This window comes from Prinia subflava, chromosome 8 (assembly GCF_021018805.1).
Source record: "Prinia subflava isolate CZ2003 ecotype Zambia chromosome 8, Cam_Psub_1.2, whole genome shotgun sequence".
NCBI lineage: Eukaryota > Metazoa > Chordata > Aves > Passeriformes > Cisticolidae > Prinia > Prinia subflava.
In genome coordinates, this window is record NC_086254.1 from 18,633,196 (window position 1) to 18,651,350 (window position 18,155).

Consider the following 18,155-nt stretch of genomic DNA (forward strand, 5'->3'; position numbering starts at 1 on the left):
TCACCCTGGATGTGGGTGGGGGTTACAGCACCCAGAGCCACCCCTCTCCCTGGGAGCTATTCCCACATGTGGTTCATTACTGAATTTTAATTAATTATTAATTAAATTATTATTATTAATTAATAATTAAAAGTGAACAATAAAATGCTACAGCTCCAAGAATTTTCACTTAAAGGTTAATGAGTGGCTGGTAGGTACATCCAGCTGTGGAGCAGCATCAAGACAGGTGGGTTAACATTTCAAATAAAAACTCCTTAACTTGCTGCTGACTTGTTTCTTTTATAATCCACCAGCAGATGAAGTAAACCAACATTTTTCTATTTAGTTTCTTTTCCACTCTCTCTCTCCTCCAGGGCAGCACTGGTATGAAGCTGAGCTGATCAAAGAGCTCCTGGCATGACAGAAGGATTGATAAGGACTGTACAAGAATGGAGAAAATGCAATGGAAAACCAGAATTATTTTGTTTAAATCGTTATAATTTATTTTTCTCAAGTAGCAAAATACAATCAATTTTCAGACATCAGTGGGGAACCTCAGGTTGGGCTCTTAGGCCAACGTTAACATGACTCATCTAAATTAGATGCAAATTTGTTCTGTCTGTTAAATTTAACCAGGGAAAGCCAGGCGCTCTGACATCAGCACTGCCTCGCTGAGCTGCACCTGTCCCAGAGGCTGCCTCTGCATCTCATTTATGGAAGCAGCTGTGAGTTGTCCTATTTGGAATTCATCTGGTCTGTGAGGACCTGAAGACCTCTTCATTTGAATGGCTTTTTATCCACAGGACACAAGTACAGCTCCATGTGTTGGTGGAGCAGTTTCCTGGCTGGAATGAGGTGATTGGACTCTGCATAAAAGGGTTCCATGGATGCAGAGTGTTCTCAGGGTACATTCATGAAGAGATTGAACTTTAAAAGTAAAACAGTGTTATAAATGCCAATACGATATTCCAATTGAAATAATAATTTGGTTTATTAATAACAGATCAAATCACAGAATTTTGAAAACCCACCAACAATAGAGAAAGTTGACAGAGTTTTCCCGGGAAAATGCCAAGGGTGAACCGTGAGATACAGGGTCTGGCAGCCTGCTATCTCCCCCAACGGTTCACAAATTTGCCCGGTTCGGGGCTTGGTTTTTATACACTTTATTCTGCCCTCGGCAATATTTCCCCATATTTCCCATTGTTTCCCGACTAACTATACAAATTCAGGAGTTTCCCTGACCAAGCAGAAAAGAGTTCTTTTCTTAGTTCAAATGTTAATGTCCAATTTCTATAGATCCTTATGGTTGATGAATGATCGAGATATGGATGATGTGGCTTGATGATCTGTGAAGGTGGCAACCAAGGTGTGAGTTGCCCGTGCCAGCTTATCTCGATAGGTCTCCTCCCGGTACTTGAGAAGGCTTCGAGCTTTCCCAGAAAAGTATTTTGTTCCTTTCTGAATGGAGGCACCTGCTTTTTAAGGGTTGTTATTTTCATCATCTGCTGCAAGGTCTCCTAAAACATAGACTTATACCTAATACAGATTTATACAGATTTATAGTTTTCCAATTTACAATAAGAACATGAATTAATCATTCACGTTTTTCACAGCAGCTTTACATATTGAATATACATTAACAGTGTATTGTTACTGATGAGGAAAACTGCAAATATCCTGTGCTGGGGTGTCCTGTGCTGGGGGTGCTCCTGGCTCTGGCCGAGATCATGATAGCTGTGTCTTGCCCAAATAAGGATGAGAAGGAAACCAAGGACAAAGAACTGTTCAGTGTCAGTTGTCACACCCTACTTCATGTGACACAGAAGCAGCACTTCTGTACAGTTACCTGGGCATTGTAAACAAAAATGAGTTCAACAGTTGTGCTCAGATAGGTAACAGAGAGCAGAATGTCCTCTCTTCCCAAAGCCCAGCCCTTGACAAAAATCCCATACAGCAGAGCTAAATGGTTTATGGAAAATTTATTTACATTTAGTGGCAGCCAGGTAAATAAGAGACAGTGCTGTCTCAGACTGAGCCAGTGAATTCTTTCTTGGAAGGCTGATTTTAATCCTCAATTCTCTACAGCAATGCTCTCCAACCCGTGAACCAGAGTTCTCTGTCTCACTCCTGATGGATCCACGTGTTGAAAAAAAAGGATAAATGTCTGTTTAGTGAGTGTTTTGTGTGTTCAGGGGAACGTGGACATGTCTCCCCTGTCAGCCCTGGGAGCAGCTCCAGGCTGAGACCTCTCTCCACTGGTGATGGCTCTGGGAGAGGTGGGTGCTGTGGGACCCAAGCACACAGGACAGGGACAGGGACAGGGACAGGGACAGGGACAGGGACAGGGACAGGGACAGGGACAGCTGCCCTGGGTGTGCAGCAGCTCCTCCCAGCTGTCCCGCCACAGCGCTTCCCAGAGCGTTCATCTGTCATCAGGAATCCTCGCTCTTCCTGTAAAGGAGCCAGCTGGAATTACAGCCCGGGCTCCTCCAAGGTCTGACTTTCCACCACAATAATCTGCTGTTCAGCTGCCGTGGCCTGGCAGTGGTGGGGCTGTGTTCACATCAAACCTCAGAGAGCAGTGTCTTTGTTGGTGCCGGCAGCACCGACGCTAAACGCGCCCCAGTAGCTTATGAGTGAAATTCAGATCTGACTGGGAAGGGAGGGTAAAACCCACATTCATATTTATCTCAAGGTCAGCAGGTGATTGCCCAGAAACAGGATAAAGGAGAAGTAAAGTGGAATTTGTACTTTATCTGACAGAGTGGCTACAATATTATATAAAGTAATTGAAATTATGGCTAGAGTTTGTATGGATTTCGCATTAGCTGTGGTCATCTCTCACTTTTTATGGGGGAAGGCAGAGCAGTTGTGTGCTCGGATTCTCCACAGCTGGGGTTGTGTGGTGGATCGAGCCCGAGGCTGCGGGATCGTGTTGGCCTTGGACTGATTCAGTGCAAGGGCATTTCTGTGAGATTGCAGAGCTGTTGGCCTGGTAGAAGAAACATCAAAGCAAGGGTGATGCTCCTGGCAGCTCGTCTCCAAACGACAGCTCTGCTGCTCTGTTTTCTCTTGGTACTTGTCTCTTTTAGGGTAAATGTTCTATTTTGAGCATTTCTCATTTTGACAGGGAACCACTAAGCTGAAGGTGAAACGACAGGAGAAATTGTAGACTCACCACCTCTCCCTTGCTTTGCTATTAGTGACAACTCTGTTGTGAAGTCTCTCCACCCCTGGGATATTGGCCAGCAGTCCTCGCTGCCTGAAACAGGGAGAGGCTTCTGGATTTTCCCCTTGACTTCTCTACAGTGAGGCAAGTCTTGCCCTGCTGTGATACTGACAATGGTCTGAAATTAGGCATCAGGCAGCCACAGTGTCTGTGTGAAATCATCACATACTACTTCCATACAGGCCTGAGAAATTGGCCTGAGAAATCTTACAGAAGAGACCAAAAACAAACCTTGAGAAATGAAATGTTTACCAAGGAGTGTAGGCTCTGAATAGCCAATCATTTTCATTATACTCAACTCCTCGGTAAAAGAAGAATTTAGAAGAACAAAGATTACTCTCATTTTCACATCGACAGTCATGTCGTTATTCCACGCTGTCCAAAACCATAAGGACACTCTGTCAGGAGTTCAGACAATGTCCAAAGCCATTTCAGCTGGAGCCTGGCTCACGGGGAGAAGGTGGTGGTAGTGTCTGTCTCCATGACGAAGGAGGACCTCTTGTTGTCGCGGCAGGAGGTGAGCTGCCAGAGGCGCTCCTGGCTCAGGCAGCCCAGTTTCTTCAGCAGCTTGAAGAGGTCGGTGCGGAATTTGACGCCGATGAAGGCGTAGAGGAACGGGTTGAGGCAGCATCGGAAGCAGGCCAGGGTGTAGGTCACGTCATCAGCCACGTCCAGCTTCTTGCTCTCCTCGCACGAGCTGGTCTGGTTGAAGGTTGAGATGGTCTTGGCCAGCATGACGCCGTTGTAGGGCAGCTGGAAGACGACGAAGACGATGACCACGGCGATGATGACCTTGATGGCTTTGTTCTTCTCAGAGTTGCGGGAGTGGAGTAACGTTTTGATGATGATGAGGTAGCAGAAAGACATGACCAGGAGGGGAATTAAGAAGCCAAACACCATTTGGGACACTTTGATGCCAGTGTTGAAGGTCTGCAAGTCATTAGCCATGATGGAACAGCGGGGATTGGTCTCGGAGTTGTTCACACCACTGTGAACCAGCTCAGGGGTGGAGAGGATGAAGGCCAGCAGCCAGATGAGCATGCATGTCACCTTGCTGATGAATATCATCCGGGGACGCTGGCCATGGGCCGGGGCAGCCAGGACGATGGCGAAGTACCTGTCGATGCTGATGGACAGCAGGAGCAGCATCCCGCTGAAGAAACTCATTTTGCAGATGCAGTAGACGGCCTTGCAGCCAAAGCTCCCAAAAACCCAGTCTGTGACCGCGCTCGTGGCCCAGAAGGGAAGGGTCAGCAGGAAGAGGATGTCTGCCAGAGCCAGGTTCAGCAAGAAGACGTCTGTCATGGTCTTCAGCCTCTTGAAGTAGATGCAGGTGAGCATCACCAGCACGTTCCCCAGCAGCCCCAGGAAGCAGATGAGGCCGTACATGGCCGGGAGGAAGGCAGCACGGAAGGTACGGACCTCCCCCTTCTCACACAGCGACTCAAACATGCTGTAGTCGATGGTGCTGTTGTCAGTGGAGTCGTAGTCATCAGTGACATTGTTCCCGGCACAGAACTAGAACAGGAAAGAGAACAAGAGTGTGTTGGGACAAGGACTGTGTTGCCTGTGTGGCCATGCCAGGAAAGGAGCCTGGAGAGAAGTCCCAGGGAGTTCCTAAGTGCTGTCTCATACCAACATCACAAACAGAGCTGACACAACCTTGTGGCTGAAAGAGTTTCTCATAAATGTGTGAGGTTTGGGGCTTTTTGGGGGGCTCTGAGTGGGAATTCCACCAGAAATGTTTTGTGCTCAGCCAAAGCAACAGCTGCAAACCCTCAGATGTGTGGCAGCTTTCCAGAGTGTTCCAGGACCTGCCCCCAGCTGTGTGTGCACAGCCAGCTGTCAGAAAAAACGTGAGAAATAAAACACCCTGCAGCTCAATTAAAAATCCACGAAGGTGTCGGTGAGACCGTGAGGAAGCGCAGTGAGTGCAGCAGGAAGCTGCTTCCGTGTCAGCGCGGACGCGGGGCCGGCATCTCATTCAGGCCCCTGATTTCAGTTCTGATTACTCTTGTTTCATCTTCCTACACTGCCACAACCTGCAGGGCAGACAGAGCCTGCGGTATCTGTGCCCTGCTTTTTGTGACTTATTAGTCTCCAGAACCTTCTCCCCATCACACAGACATGAAAGGTTTCCCCTGGATACCCCCACCTTTTATCGGAGCGCATCTCGGTGCTCTCCATCTCAGCAGGGTTGGCTTTCACCACATCCTGCCAGGCTGCCAGCAGTGAAAGGGAAAAGCACGGGCTCGGCTCTGCCCTCTGGCTGAGCCCCACGGGCTGGGGGTGGCCAAGGGGCACAGGGACCTGGCCCTGGGTTTGGGAGCAGGTCATGGCACAGCTCCGTGCTTGGGGTCCTCCTTGCTGGGCCAGGGGACTCTGAGCAAGAGCAGGCAGGGGAAGATGCTGAACTCTTCCTCCTCGGGCACATCCCTCTCCAGCTCTGTGCGTGGTCAGAGCCCAGCAGCTTGACCAGGAATTTGCAGGGAGCTGAAAATGGCTGCTCCCTGCACTCAGTGTGGTGCACTCCTGTCTGTCCTGGAAATGCTCATTTTGGGGCTGAAAGGGGACTCACTCTGCCCAGGCCATCTGAAAATCACTGGATTTGCCACCATTTTTCTCTCCTTTGTTTTGTTTCTCTTGTTTGTTTTGCTGTAGCTGGGCTCTGGTCTCACCTCCCACACTGGGTCCTGGGGAGAGCAGCTGTGTCCCCACACATTTCTGGGACAGTGGGTGGCTGCTCTGAGTTTTTGACGTCTCCCTTTAACCTCAACACAAAGTAGTTGGATTTCAACAACGTTGTTGAAAACATCTTACCTGAAAAACGAGCAGCAGGCTGAAAACAAGGGTGACCTTTAGCTTCTTGCCTAGGGAAGAAGGAGACGCTGTGTTAGTGTCTGAGTGGGGGTTTCCACATGGTTCTCACTTTCAAAAAGCAGTGGGTCATGTTGTCCATGGCACTGTAAACCCTGCAGAGCCCTCACCACTGAGGAAACCAAAAGCTGGGGAAGATGCCAGCACGATAACCCAGGGTCATGTGTGTGACTGTCAGAGCACTGCTGGAGCCTCCGGAGCGTGGCCCCTCTGGCTTCACAGAACCACAGAACAGTTTGGGTTGGAAGGGGCCTCTAAAGGTCACTCAGTCCTGCAGTGAGCAGGGATATTTTCAACTACACCAGGTTGCCCAGGACCTCGTGCAGGGAGGGCTGAGAGCTGGGCACTCTTATCTCGGGCACAGTGAGCCCATTTTGATTTTATCCATTACTTTTCCCTGCAGGCAGCTAGCAGCACGTTCCCTTGTGTCTGAGCATTGAGGGTGCAGCTTAATCCATGTGAAAATATCCAGCTGTGAGGGCCAGAAATCCGGGCCAGCTGTGCCCGTGTGGTGCCCGGGCTGTGGAGAGGAGAGCTCAGCTCCCCATGGGACAGATAGAACTGGAACTGGCTGAAATTTATTGCTGGTCTCTAAATGTCAGGAGCTGGGATGTAAAAATACAGAATGCTGACATCTGGGAAGAAAAACTGAATTCAGAGCCAGGTGTGATGGTGCTGAGAGCAATCTCAGCCGAGCAGCTCTTCCTGCTGTGGTTAGCAGGGCAGGGGCCAGGGAAAGCTTTCTCCTTGCTGGTTTTACAGTTTGTACCAGCATCTACCTCAGGCAGTTGCCACTGAAAGTTGCTCAGCTGGGAGGTAGCAGTGAGGAAGGCCTGGGCTCCACTCTGGTGTGAGGAGGAGATGTGTCCCTCCCTGAGGGCTGCCTTGGCCCAGGATGTCCCTCCAGGCACTGCCTGGTCCCTGCAGCCCCTCACTCCCTGTGGATTTTCTGCTCTGGAGGTGCTGAGCAAGGACATGGCTTTGGTTTTCAGCTGCCTGCTCCCTGTAGAACCCTGCCTGGCTCCTCGTGGCCTGGTTGTTCATGAATGTGGCTGATTCCTGTGCTCAGTGTCTGCTGGGCTCAGCTCTTCTTGGTTTCAGTTTGGAGCCTGCTCTGCCAGGCTCCTGTTAATGTTACACTGGTCCAGGATGATGAACTTTCACTACAGGTAACTGCACCCACTGCACCAAATCCCTGTGTTCAGTCACATGCAACAGCTCCAGGAACAGCACACAGAGTTACCTGTGAGAGGGGATGTTTTTAATACGTGAGGGTGATGTGTGGGTGAGAGATCCTCAGCCACGTGTGAAAGCTCATACTGCTCATTGTCAGGCGTGAGTGCCTCCTCTGAGGTCTCCTAGAAGCTCTGTTTCACTTTACCCCCTTATTTTCATTTTTTACACTTGTGCAGCTGTGTGCTCTGTTGTGTTCATCCTCCCCTCACCTTCTCCAAACCCTCCTGGGAGTATCTGAGGGGCTCCCATGGGAACCTTTAGTGCAGGAGATCAGGAGGGGAGTGCAAGGCAGGGACTGAGGGTGAAGTGAAGTTTCTGGCTGCTCTGTCCAGCTCGTGGCTTTCACTCTGACCAGCCTCAGACTTCAGGAAGAGGTTTGGTGTCTGCTGTGGTTGTCTCCCCTCCAAACTGCTGCCCAGGCTTTTGCATAAGACACAGGAAATCCACTAAAAGCCCCAAGGACTGAGACCCACTAGGTGGGTTTAAGCAAGCACAGACTGTAACTGCCCTTCCTGCTGGGATACAGGCATGGGGTCCCTGACTCTGCAAGGACCACAGCAGACATTAGTCTTTTGTTGTCCTAAACACCCTGGTTTCCCTGGGATGCCTGCAGCTGGTGCTCCTGGCTGCTTGTGGGTGGGTGATGAGTACCTGCTGGTAGCTCAGTGCCACCAGGAAATTACCCCTGTGGCAGCCGGATAAGAGGCAGAGAAGAACCACCCTCAACCACCCTCACCCTCAAACCAACCACCCCATTGTCTGGAGGAAAAGCACCCACCTAAACCAGAGTCCCCCAGCTCTCCGTGGCTTGGTTTGCAAACTCCAGGTCCAGCCCTGACTTAACCTGACCAGCCCCGGCCCTGCTGAGGGCTCATTTACTCTGTTCTGTTTTCTTATTACCCCGTGAAGGTCTAGAAAAACAGGACTGAGAACGTGACTCAACCAACTCCTGAAACAGTTCAGCCGATATCATTCCTTTGAACATCATAGGTTTCTTTTTCCTTCCCCTTCTCAGTTGCTGTTTCAAGTGTCTTAAATGTCAAACGACTTTTCAATATGAAGAAAGCCTGTGCAGTTTCTGCCCCTCTTCTGTGCCCCCACCTCGGATTACACATTTGCAAATGCACAACCAGAGAGGCCCTGCTGGCTCCTGCTCCCTCTGCACCAGTTTGAGCACGTTTGTGTCACTGGTTTCAGCCAGACTGGACAGGACTTGCAGCTCCCCAGCTTGTCTTGTGGTCTGGAGCAGTGGGCAGAAACAATTATCACAACATGAATTGCAGTTTATCAGGCAGTTTAGGTACATTTCTTTACTTTTTCTTTCTTTTTTACACCTCCTGGCAGTTGGCTGCTGTGGTTATTTTCTTAAAGTTTGGACGTTTTGTTCCTCAAAATATTAAGGGGAAAAAAACCCTCTCAAAAGTCCCTGCAACCAGTTGCACTAGAAACCTCATTTGTAAAAATACACCAAAACCCCCCACGACAAATGAGTCAGCCTGGCCCTAAAGACCCGTGTCAGCCCCCATGTCACAGCCTGGGAGGTGCTGGCTTGAGGCCATCCTTGTCCTGAGGGACCTGGGAACAGCTGGGAAGGGGAATTGCTCCATGGGAGTGGAGGAAGGAAGGGGTTTGTTCATGGCAGGGGATGGGAACCCCTCACTTTTACAATCTTCCTCCACAGACGAAGCCCAAGGGGCAGGAATCATCCCTGACAGCTGCTGAGCTGCTCAGGCTCCCTGAGTAGCAAAGGGAAAGAAAAAGGTGTTTTTAAATCTCAGCTCAGGTGTTCTGGGGTGTTCTGGGGCACCGTTCAGTGCTGTGGCACAGGGGTGGGGGAGTTTGGACAGGTGGATCCCTCCCAGTTTATCTGGATCTCCCTTGGCACCAGCTGTGATTGTAAGCAAGCAAAGAGCAGCTGCAGGAGCAGCGAATCCCATCAGGGCACCCAGAAAGGGCTCAGATACACGAGAGCAAAGCAGGAGTTGGGAATGTTTCAGGGATCAATGCATGAGAGCAAAGCAGGAGTTGGGAATGTTTCAGGGATCAGATGCACGAGAGCAAAGCAGGGATTGGGAATGTTTCAGGGATCAATGCACGAGAGCAGAGCAGGAGTTGGGAATGTTTCAAGGCTCAGATGCACGAGAGCAAAGCAGGAATTGGGAATGTTTCAGGGCTCAGATGAACAAGAGCAAAGCAGGAGTTGGGAATGTTTCAGGGATCAGATGCACAAGAGCAAAGCAGGAGTTGGGAATGTTTCAGGGATCAGATGCACGAGAGCAAAGCAGGGATTGGGAATGTTTCAGGGATCAGATGCACGAGAGCAAAGCAGGAATTGGGAATGTTTCAGGGATCAGATGCACAAGAGCAAAGCAGGAGTTGGGAATGTTTCAGGGATCAATGCATGAGAGCAAAGCAGGAGTTGGGAATGTTTCAGAGATCAGATGCACGAGAGCAAAGCAGGGGTTGGGAATATTTCAGGGCTCAGATGAACAAGAGCAAAGCAGGAGTTGGGAATGTTTCAGGGCTCAGATGCACGAGAGCAAAGCAGGAGTTGGGAATGTTTCAAGGCTCAGATGCACGAGAGCAAAGCAGGAGTTGGGAATGTTTCAGGGATCAATGCACGAGAGCAAAGCAGGAGTTGGGAATGCTTTAGGGAGCCTTGGCAAAGCTGAAAAAACCCGCTCTGGCCAGACCCTCGTGCTGAAAGAACATTTTTTGGCCATCTGGAATTGCAATACAACAGTTCTGGCCTCAGCACACGTGTAGGCAGTGATTAACCTGCTCTCTCTGTTTTACACATGTACCAGTTTCTGGTGCCCCTTCTGCAGCAGTACAGGAGGCTTTGGGGGAAAGAACCAGGTATTTCTGAGAAAAGTTAATCATACTTAAGTGATCTAATGCCTATTGGCAGTTAACAGCCTGCTGTCCCCCCTCTCCCTCCTCACAACTGGCAGAGGAAGGACACTGTCATCTCAGGAGTGAGGGGACCCAGTGAAACCCAGTTTCAGTTTATTTCACTGATCTATCTAACAGAAGAAAGTTATTAATTGTTAATTATCTATCTTCACTCCTTTCAGGAAACTGTGAATCAAAAGGCATGATAAGAAGAGAGAAACAAGTAAAAAATTTCCTGCTGAAGTGAGCCAGTTGTGTTTTAGAGAAAGCACCATGGTGGTGCATCTTCCAGGGAAATGAAATATTCCTCTGAAATACAATAGTAGAACAAAAAGCCCAAAGCAGGAACATTATCATAATCTGGTCAGGTTTTCACTAACTCTTTCTTTTCCCTGTCATGATTAACCTTTCCCAAGAGCTAAGTTCAGCTGTCCCTGGACACTGAACCCCTTGGAACAAGCAGCCTACAAAGTGCCCACAGCTTGATGCAGAGGCCAAAAGTTTAAATGAGAAGAATGATGTGTGGTGGGCAGGTGGTCCAGCTGGGTGTTTATTTGGATGCAGGGATTCCAAAATCCAGGAATTTCCAAAGCCATTGATTGCCAGAGGCTCTGAGGAGACATCCAGGAGAAAGAATACTCCCTTGTCCCATTCCCCGCTCCTGCCTGGAGGGTTCTGTGGGACCTGTCCCTTCTTTTCCCTGCATCCCCCTGCAGAGCTTCCTGCATCCCTGGAGCATCCCCAGAGCTTTCTTTATTCTCCAGAACCTCCTGCATCCATCTCCTGATCATCTCCAGAGCCTCCTGCGTCCCCAATGCATCCTGCTTCCCCCAGTTCCTGCAGGTATTTTTAATAGAAATAATTTGCAAAAGACTGGATGAAGTTAGCGAATGAACTCAGCTCTTCTCACTCCCAATTCCTCGATTGATTCACTGAATTAAAATGTTGCCAGGGAGAGTGGTCTCTCTCTCTCTCTTTTTATTTAATTAAGACCACAGAAGAAAAAGTGTCAATTATGCAAGATTCCATTTGCTTTGGAACAAAAGGGCCCCTTAAACTCCCAACCGCCTTTTAATGTTTGTTTCTGAAGTGATTTGAGGTTTTTGAGCTTCTAAAAGAGAACTGCGCTCTTCTTTTTTTAATAGTAAAAATGAGGAAGATGAAAGTCTTTTATAATGTTTAAGTACCCTGACAGAAGTGCTCCACTCCTGTGTCACAGGGCAGGGACTGGGCATCGTTAATAAAGCTGAAGACACAGCCCGAGGCTGCAGGCCAGGTACTCACCCCCATCCATGGTGTGGTTCCAGCAGGATCCAGTCACAGAGGTAAGGAGAGCATCACCCCTCCAGCGCCGCCTCCCCAGCTCCTGCCAGGGACCCACCTCGGGGAACTCTGCTTTTATGCTTCCTGCACCCCGTGAGGAGCTCACGGACACCCTGATGTCACTGACATTTAGTAGACCCTCCTCCTCCTCCTCCTCCTCCTGCCTCTCGTGTGTTCAGAGCTGTGCTGAGCTCTCGGGGTGCTCAGGTGCTGCCTCGGTGTGTTCTGCACACCCAGAGCTGTTATTGACACTCAGGGAAGTGAAGTGGGCTCTGCTTTTGGACTCACATGTGAGGACTGGTCTGTGGTGAAGGAAACAGGGCAAGGGGGCTCTTCCTTACCTCCCCTCTCCAGCAAATTCTGCTTCATCTGTGGAGCCCTCAGTGCTGGAGGAAACAGAGGATCCCATCCCATCCCATCCCATCCCATCCCATCCCATCCCATCCCATCCCATCCCATCCCATCCCATCCCATCCCATCCCATCCCATCCCATCCCATCCCATCCCATCCCATCCCATCCCATCCCATCCCATCCCATCCCATCCCATCCCATCCCATCCCATCCCATCCCATCCCATCCCATCCCATCCCATCCCATCCCATCCCATCCCATCCCATCCCATCCCATCCCATCCCATCCCATCCCATCCCATCCCATCCCATCCCATCCCATCCCATCCCATCCCATCCCATCCCATCCCATCCCATCCCATCCCATCCCATCCCATCCCATCCCATCCCATCCCCCAGACCTGTTTTGGGAAGGGTGTTCAGGATGAAAAATCTCAGTGCACAGGACCATCCATGACCAATAGCCCTTCATCCTCCCTCACTGAACTGTCAGCAGCTCAGTGACTTCCCTCCTTTCTCTTTCTGGGTATTTTTGTCTTCCCCAAAAGGCTCTGCACTTTGTGCACTTTTGCCTTCCTCCAAGGCAAACCTGTGGCTTTTGTTTGGTGGGTGTCAAAGAGGGCTCTGCTCTTGGAACAGACCCCTCAGGGAGAGGGGTTGTTTCTCAGACAGAAACATCTCCTCAGGGATTCACATTTTTCCTAAGCCAAGCTCATCTAGATGTGTTGCCTTTGGCATCTTGTCCTCTCTGTCTTCTAATGCTATGTCAGTGCTGTTATTGCAGCCAGGTGGAAAAATAGGGGCATCACAGGATGGAATCTCAGCCCAAATTAAATATATCTGAACCTGAGGGTAGTTTTGAGGCTCCTGTGGATTGTTTTAGGTCCTTTATGAAGACTCAGATCCACTTTCAGACCCTCCTTCGGTGTGGTCCCAGCCCAACTCAAAATCCTTCCCAGTGCTTCCCTCTCAGTGGACCAGTGCTGGTGTGGTTCTGAGGGTGCTCAGGGAACAGGGTGCTGGGGTGCTCAGGGTCAGGATTTTGGGGTTTTGGGGGCAGGGTGCTGGCAGCAGGAGAGCTGTGACAGTTTTCCTCTGCTCACACAAGGTGACCCCCACTCACCTTGTTTCTCTCTGAGTGGGCAGCACTGACTCCTCCACACCCCTCCTGGCACTTATCTCAGCCAGCAGGTGCTGTTCACATCTCTGCAGCTATTTCTTGCTCTGTTTGCCTCTGCTCATCATCTGCAGCTATTTCTTGCTCTGTTTGCCTCTGCTGCTCATCAGGTACCCAGGCAGGTACGCTGCCTCGAGAGCTTTATCTCGTAACCACTTCCTCCAAGGAGGATCTGAGATGAAAGGCTTCCCTTGGCTACCGGCAGAATACCTGGAATCAGGGGGTGTGACGGCGCTGTGGAGGCATCACACAGGGTCACAGCACTGCCGGGGGAGCCGTGGGTGTGCAGAGGGGGCACGGGGCCCTCTGTGCTCACCCTGCTCCAGGGAGAGGCACCAGGCACAGTTCTGGTGGATCCATCCCCACGTCCACGCTGGCTGAAGCCAAAGGCAACAGGGGGAGGCAGGCAGGGGGTTTGCAGCTCGTTTGCTGCCCATGGTCCCAAGGTTCAGCTTCAAAGTTTTGGTACATGCCAAATTCTGTGTTGTTAGAGTCCATTCAAGCAAATAATTTTTCTTAAAAACAATGGGAATATTTAGAAAGGGAATATTTAAAATAAACAATTATCTGTCTATGTATGACACTGAACTTCCTGTACAATCATGTTTTATACCCAGGGAGTTCTCAGAACATTTATTAAATCTTTGCTTAATTTGATTGTGTATATTTGCAGCCTATTTCATGCCTGAGTGATTCCATCTCTTTGACACATTGCCTGAACCTGGGTGTCCCATGAGCTGCTTTTCACAAAACTGATCCTGTGTGAGCAGCCACACCAAACTCAGACTGTGCCAGGTCTGAGCTGTGCCCATGAAAGCCATTGCACTGTGCTACCAGAACCTATTTGTTATTCCAAAGTTAATTAACTATATAAAAAGAATCAAATTACCAGGTATTCCAGTCTCTGGGTCCCTCTGCACCCCTCCAGCACCCAGGAGAGTGGAAGTCAGTGATTTAAACCTGCTGCCCAGGCTGCAGCAGGAGCTGGGTGGCAGCTTTCATCCATAAACCCCTCAGTGAAAATGCAGCTCCTGATAAATTCCACAGGAAGTTGCTCACATTTCAGTTCAGTTCTCATTGGTCCCACTTGAACTGAAATATTGAGTTGAACAGAATTGAACTGTGTAATCTTGAATTGTCCTGACATTAAATTGCAACTCATTCAGCAACAGAACATCACAAGGAAGTTTGGCTCTGTGTTTCACATCCCCGGCCTGTGTGTCAAACTGGAATTCCTGTGGGGTGTCCCAACACAGTCTCACAGACATCCTGAGGTGGGAAAGATCCCAGAGCTCCAGGAGAGGGTTCCCAGGTGCCACATGCAGGCTGGGGGACCTTGGAAATGAGAACTCAGGGCTTTGCCCAAGGAGGTGGAATTCGATCTGAGAGAAGCACAACACAGGATGTTCTTACTTTGTGGATTCAAAACTTTTTAGTGTTTCCCACCAGTTTCTCTTTAGGTGATTTGAGATGGAAACACCGGCTCCGTGCCCCTGTTCTGCCCTTGGCTGACGTGAGCCATGGGAAGGTTTGTCCCCGTGGCTGGAGGAAGCCAGGGGTGCCCAGATAGAAGTGTTGGTGAGCTCAGGGTGGACCTTTCCCAGCTGTACTTCTCGGTCACGTCCTTGCACTGACGTCAAGGAGGGACCCTGACACGTGTCCTGCTGCTCCCTCTGCCTGTCAGTGCCAGCCCAAGGTGCCCAGGATCCCCCAGCTCTGCCCTTGCTCCTGCCCAGACCCCTCCTCTGACGTCTGGGGACATCCAGGGGGGTTTGTGGTGGAAGTCAGCAGGGTCACTCCAGGAGGGTGTTGACGTTGTTGTTCCTCAGGCAAATATAAAATAGCAGAAGTGAAATCATGAGTAAATTCCTGACCTTCAGAGTGGCACCAAGCTGGGATTCTTCACCCAGCAGAGTTCTTTGGGCTGGTGTAGGGGATGCCCTGAGAAACATCTTGTGATTGTGATCTCACCACCAGGTTATTAAGAGCTCCTTATCCTCCGGAGGCAGGAAGCAATCTGTGCAGTGCCAGGCTCTGATTGGGGTGCACATCTGCCCATGGTGGTCAGCCACAGCAGGAAAGGGCACACCCAGGTGTCACTGGGAATTCACATGCTTTGTACCCACATCATGTCCTGGGTGATGGCCTGGCTCTCCAGTTCCTTATTTTTGAGGAAAAATAAAAGGTTTACCAAATTGGCAGCTGCCCTGCACTAAACAGTTGCACATCAGCAAGAATTTCTTCATAGGCAGGGTGGTCAGGCATTAGAGGGGGTTGCCCAGGCGGGTGGTGGAGTCCTCATCCCTGGATGTGTTCAGGGAATGATTGGATGTGGCACTGAGCACTCTGCTCTGGTTGGTAACGTGGGGATCGGTCACAGGCTGGACTTGGTGACCTTGGAGGTCTTCTCCAATCGAAGTGACTCTGTGATTTTATTCCATGAAAGCAGCTCCCTCATCCTGGAGCCCAGGAACTGAGACATGAGGAGGGGAACAGACCTGGAGGAGCCAGTGGGGAAGGGTCAGGGTGGCAGGGACAGTGACAGTCCCCTTTCCAACCCCAGGGTGAGAAGGGCAATTTGGGTGATCAGTCACTGACCATTTGCACTGCTGGTCCCTCCCTCCCTCAGGGCAGGGCTGGGCAGCTTCCCATGGCATCTGCTCCCTCTTTTCCGCCCACACTGCCCAGGCAATATGTGAGGGGCTGTGAAATATCCCCCCTGCAGCCCCCCAAAGTTCCTATGCCAGCTCAGATCCTAGAGGGCTTTGGAGGAATATTTCAGGGGCAAGGCAGAAGATTCCAAAAGAGGCTCTGACCCCCAGATGTTGTCCAAGATATTTATTCCAGATGGTTTCCAGGGGGGAAAGAGAAAGAATGAGGAAGAACAGGGCCTTATCTAGATTCCTGCTAAGGAGAGATAATTGGAACTCAGCCAGTAGGGTCAGAAAGGGGAGGAAGGGTTAAACTGCGTGGTTACAGGCTCCAGGGGTCTCTGGGGAAGGACAAACCATTCCCCAGAGAAATACAACAGGGCTGTGATGAACAATCAGATCCTTTCTGGCCTTAACATGAAGGAGACAGTGGTCACCTCAAAATGATGGGTGGGAAAGGAGAGGTGATTGGAGATGGGAAGAAAACTCTGGGATGTTACAGAAACTATGTCAGGAGGAGCATATGAGCACCAGCTGTGCCTAGAGATGTTTGAACCTTCCCACCCAGAAAACTGCTGGGCAATTCCCACAAAATATCAAAGTGAGCAGTGAATCATTCAGAGACATAACAAGGTTTGGTTTAGGGAGATAAAGGGATATTGATTAAAGAGATAAAGCATTATGAGCCTTAAAAATAATTGAGAGTTGAAGTGTCTCTGGCCATCCAGCAAATATCACTCCTGCGAGCTGTCTTCCCTTGTTCAAAAGGTGGAAGGTTTAACAATAATCTGCTGCTGCCTTTGGATGAAAGCTGGATCTAGAAACTGGAAATAATCCCATCAGTGTTTGCTCCAAGAAAAGCTCACCAGCCCTCTCTGTTACAGATCTGGCATTTCTCATCCCTGGGATTAAAAAATTGTAATAAGCCCATGATAATGTGATTTTTCACTCGGTTTCTGTTTTTGTTACTGTCACTCTTTCTGGTTTGGCTTTCCTCACCCTGAGACTGGTGCCAGAACTAAAATGGCTTTTTCTTGACTTTTTAACAGAATCAAGCGATAAAAGCAAATTGAAACTGGTTGTTGACAGAATTACTGACTTCTGGAGTCACAAGTGAAGCTTTACGTGATGATCTACAACAAAATAAGACACCAGCCTGATATGTGCAAAACCACTTCAAAAAACCCCTCGAAGACTGTGGAAAAAGAAACGTCAAAGTGAAAGAAGGGAACTGAGAGCAAAAACAGCAAAAAAGACCTGAAGCAGGATCTGGGCTTTAAGATTCAAGTGCCTGATCCCACTTGCTCATCAGATCCTGCTGGGGGAGGTTTGCCAGTCATTGTCAGTAACATTCTGCATACACGGGGGATTTCAAACCCAGGGATCCAAGCCCTGGATTTAAAACCTTGAGCAGGTGTTGCAACTCCTTGAAAGCATGAACAGTGTTGGCTGTAACAGTTCAGGATGAAACTGGAACTTGCTGGGTGCCTGCCTGGGAGAACACGTGGAATTCCAGCCTCTCTACCTGACTGACTGAACCCCCATTTCTGCAGTGCAGAACCCTCAGCTCAGAACCGGGTACCTGGAGAGCTCAAAGCTGCAGGTGAGAGACCTGTGAGCATCTCACCGTGCTTTGGCAGATTGGTACAAATGCCTTGCAGGGTGAGTTGGTACAACCCGGAGCATCTCACTCGGAGCTGGCACAACCAGCAGCTCTCAGGGTGAGCAGGTGAGGAGAACTCAACCCCAGCCAGAAGCTGAGTCCGTGTCAAGCCCTGAGCAGTCACACAGAGCTGCCCCAGCTGCTGTTGCTGCTGGCTGGCACTGGCGCTCCTGTACGAGAAAAGCACCCCTCACGTTTGCAGCCAAGGGCAGGGCTGTGTGTCCTTCGGGCAGGCGGATGGGGACTCCTGGTGGCAGTGCCTGCTGCAGCTCACACACCTCTGCCAGCACATAACCTGCACCAATTCCATCTCCAGTCGGCCTTGAGGGGGGTTTTCCTCCAGTATCCCAGCATTTGGGACTGCTGGGGACACTTGTCAGCCAAGGGGATGAAGGGAGGTCACAGGAGCAAGGACACTACGCTGCTGGTGGTGGCAGCATGGTAGGGGGATTGGACTGGTGGCTGATCAAACTTGCTTTAAGTAGCTTTTGATAAATTGAGGGAAAAGAATCCAAAATAGCTTTTTAAAAAAACTGAACAGCAAAGCTGGCTGGAGGTTCAGGGCAAAACCTGGGGCAAGAAAAGGAGAAATGAACCATCCCTGGCTCCTTGGGACAGGGCAGGCACAGAGGCTGCACTTGGAGTTGGTGGGAAATGGAAAAACACATCCTGGGATAGAGGAGGGACCTTGGCAAGGGCCTGACCCTGCTCCCTGTGTGCTGCCCACCCACACCTCCCTCCTCAGGACACTCCTCACCCCAGTTTATCAC

The 18,155-nt window shown here is 50.0% G+C and overlaps 1 protein-coding gene across 1 annotated transcript; it reads right to left on the reverse strand.

Annotated features, from left to right (window-relative positions):
- Positions 1-539: 539 nt before the first annotated feature.
- On the reverse strand, positions 540-11,608 carry CCR7 (C-C motif chemokine receptor 7). Its single transcript, XM_063404984.1, has 3 exons — positions 11,504-11,608; positions 6,032-6,081; positions 540-4,729 (listed from the first exon to the last, which is right to left on the reverse strand). The coding sequence occupies exons 1-3, from the start codon at positions 11,511-11,513 to the stop codon at positions 3,659-3,661; spliced, it is 1,131 nt and encodes a 376-aa protein (XP_063261054.1). The 5' UTR covers positions 11,514-11,608; the 3' UTR covers positions 540-3,658.
- Between the last annotated feature and the right edge of the window lie 6,547 nt (positions 11,609-18,155).

What these genes read in the sequence shown, in the direction of transcription:
- CCR7 (XM_063404984.1), bottom strand. An exon ending in GCCTGCTGCTCGTTTTTCAG is followed by an intron (nt 4,730 to 6,031) that starts GTAAGATGTTTT and finishes TTCCTGTTCTAG; the next exon opens with TTCTGTGCCGGGAACAATGT.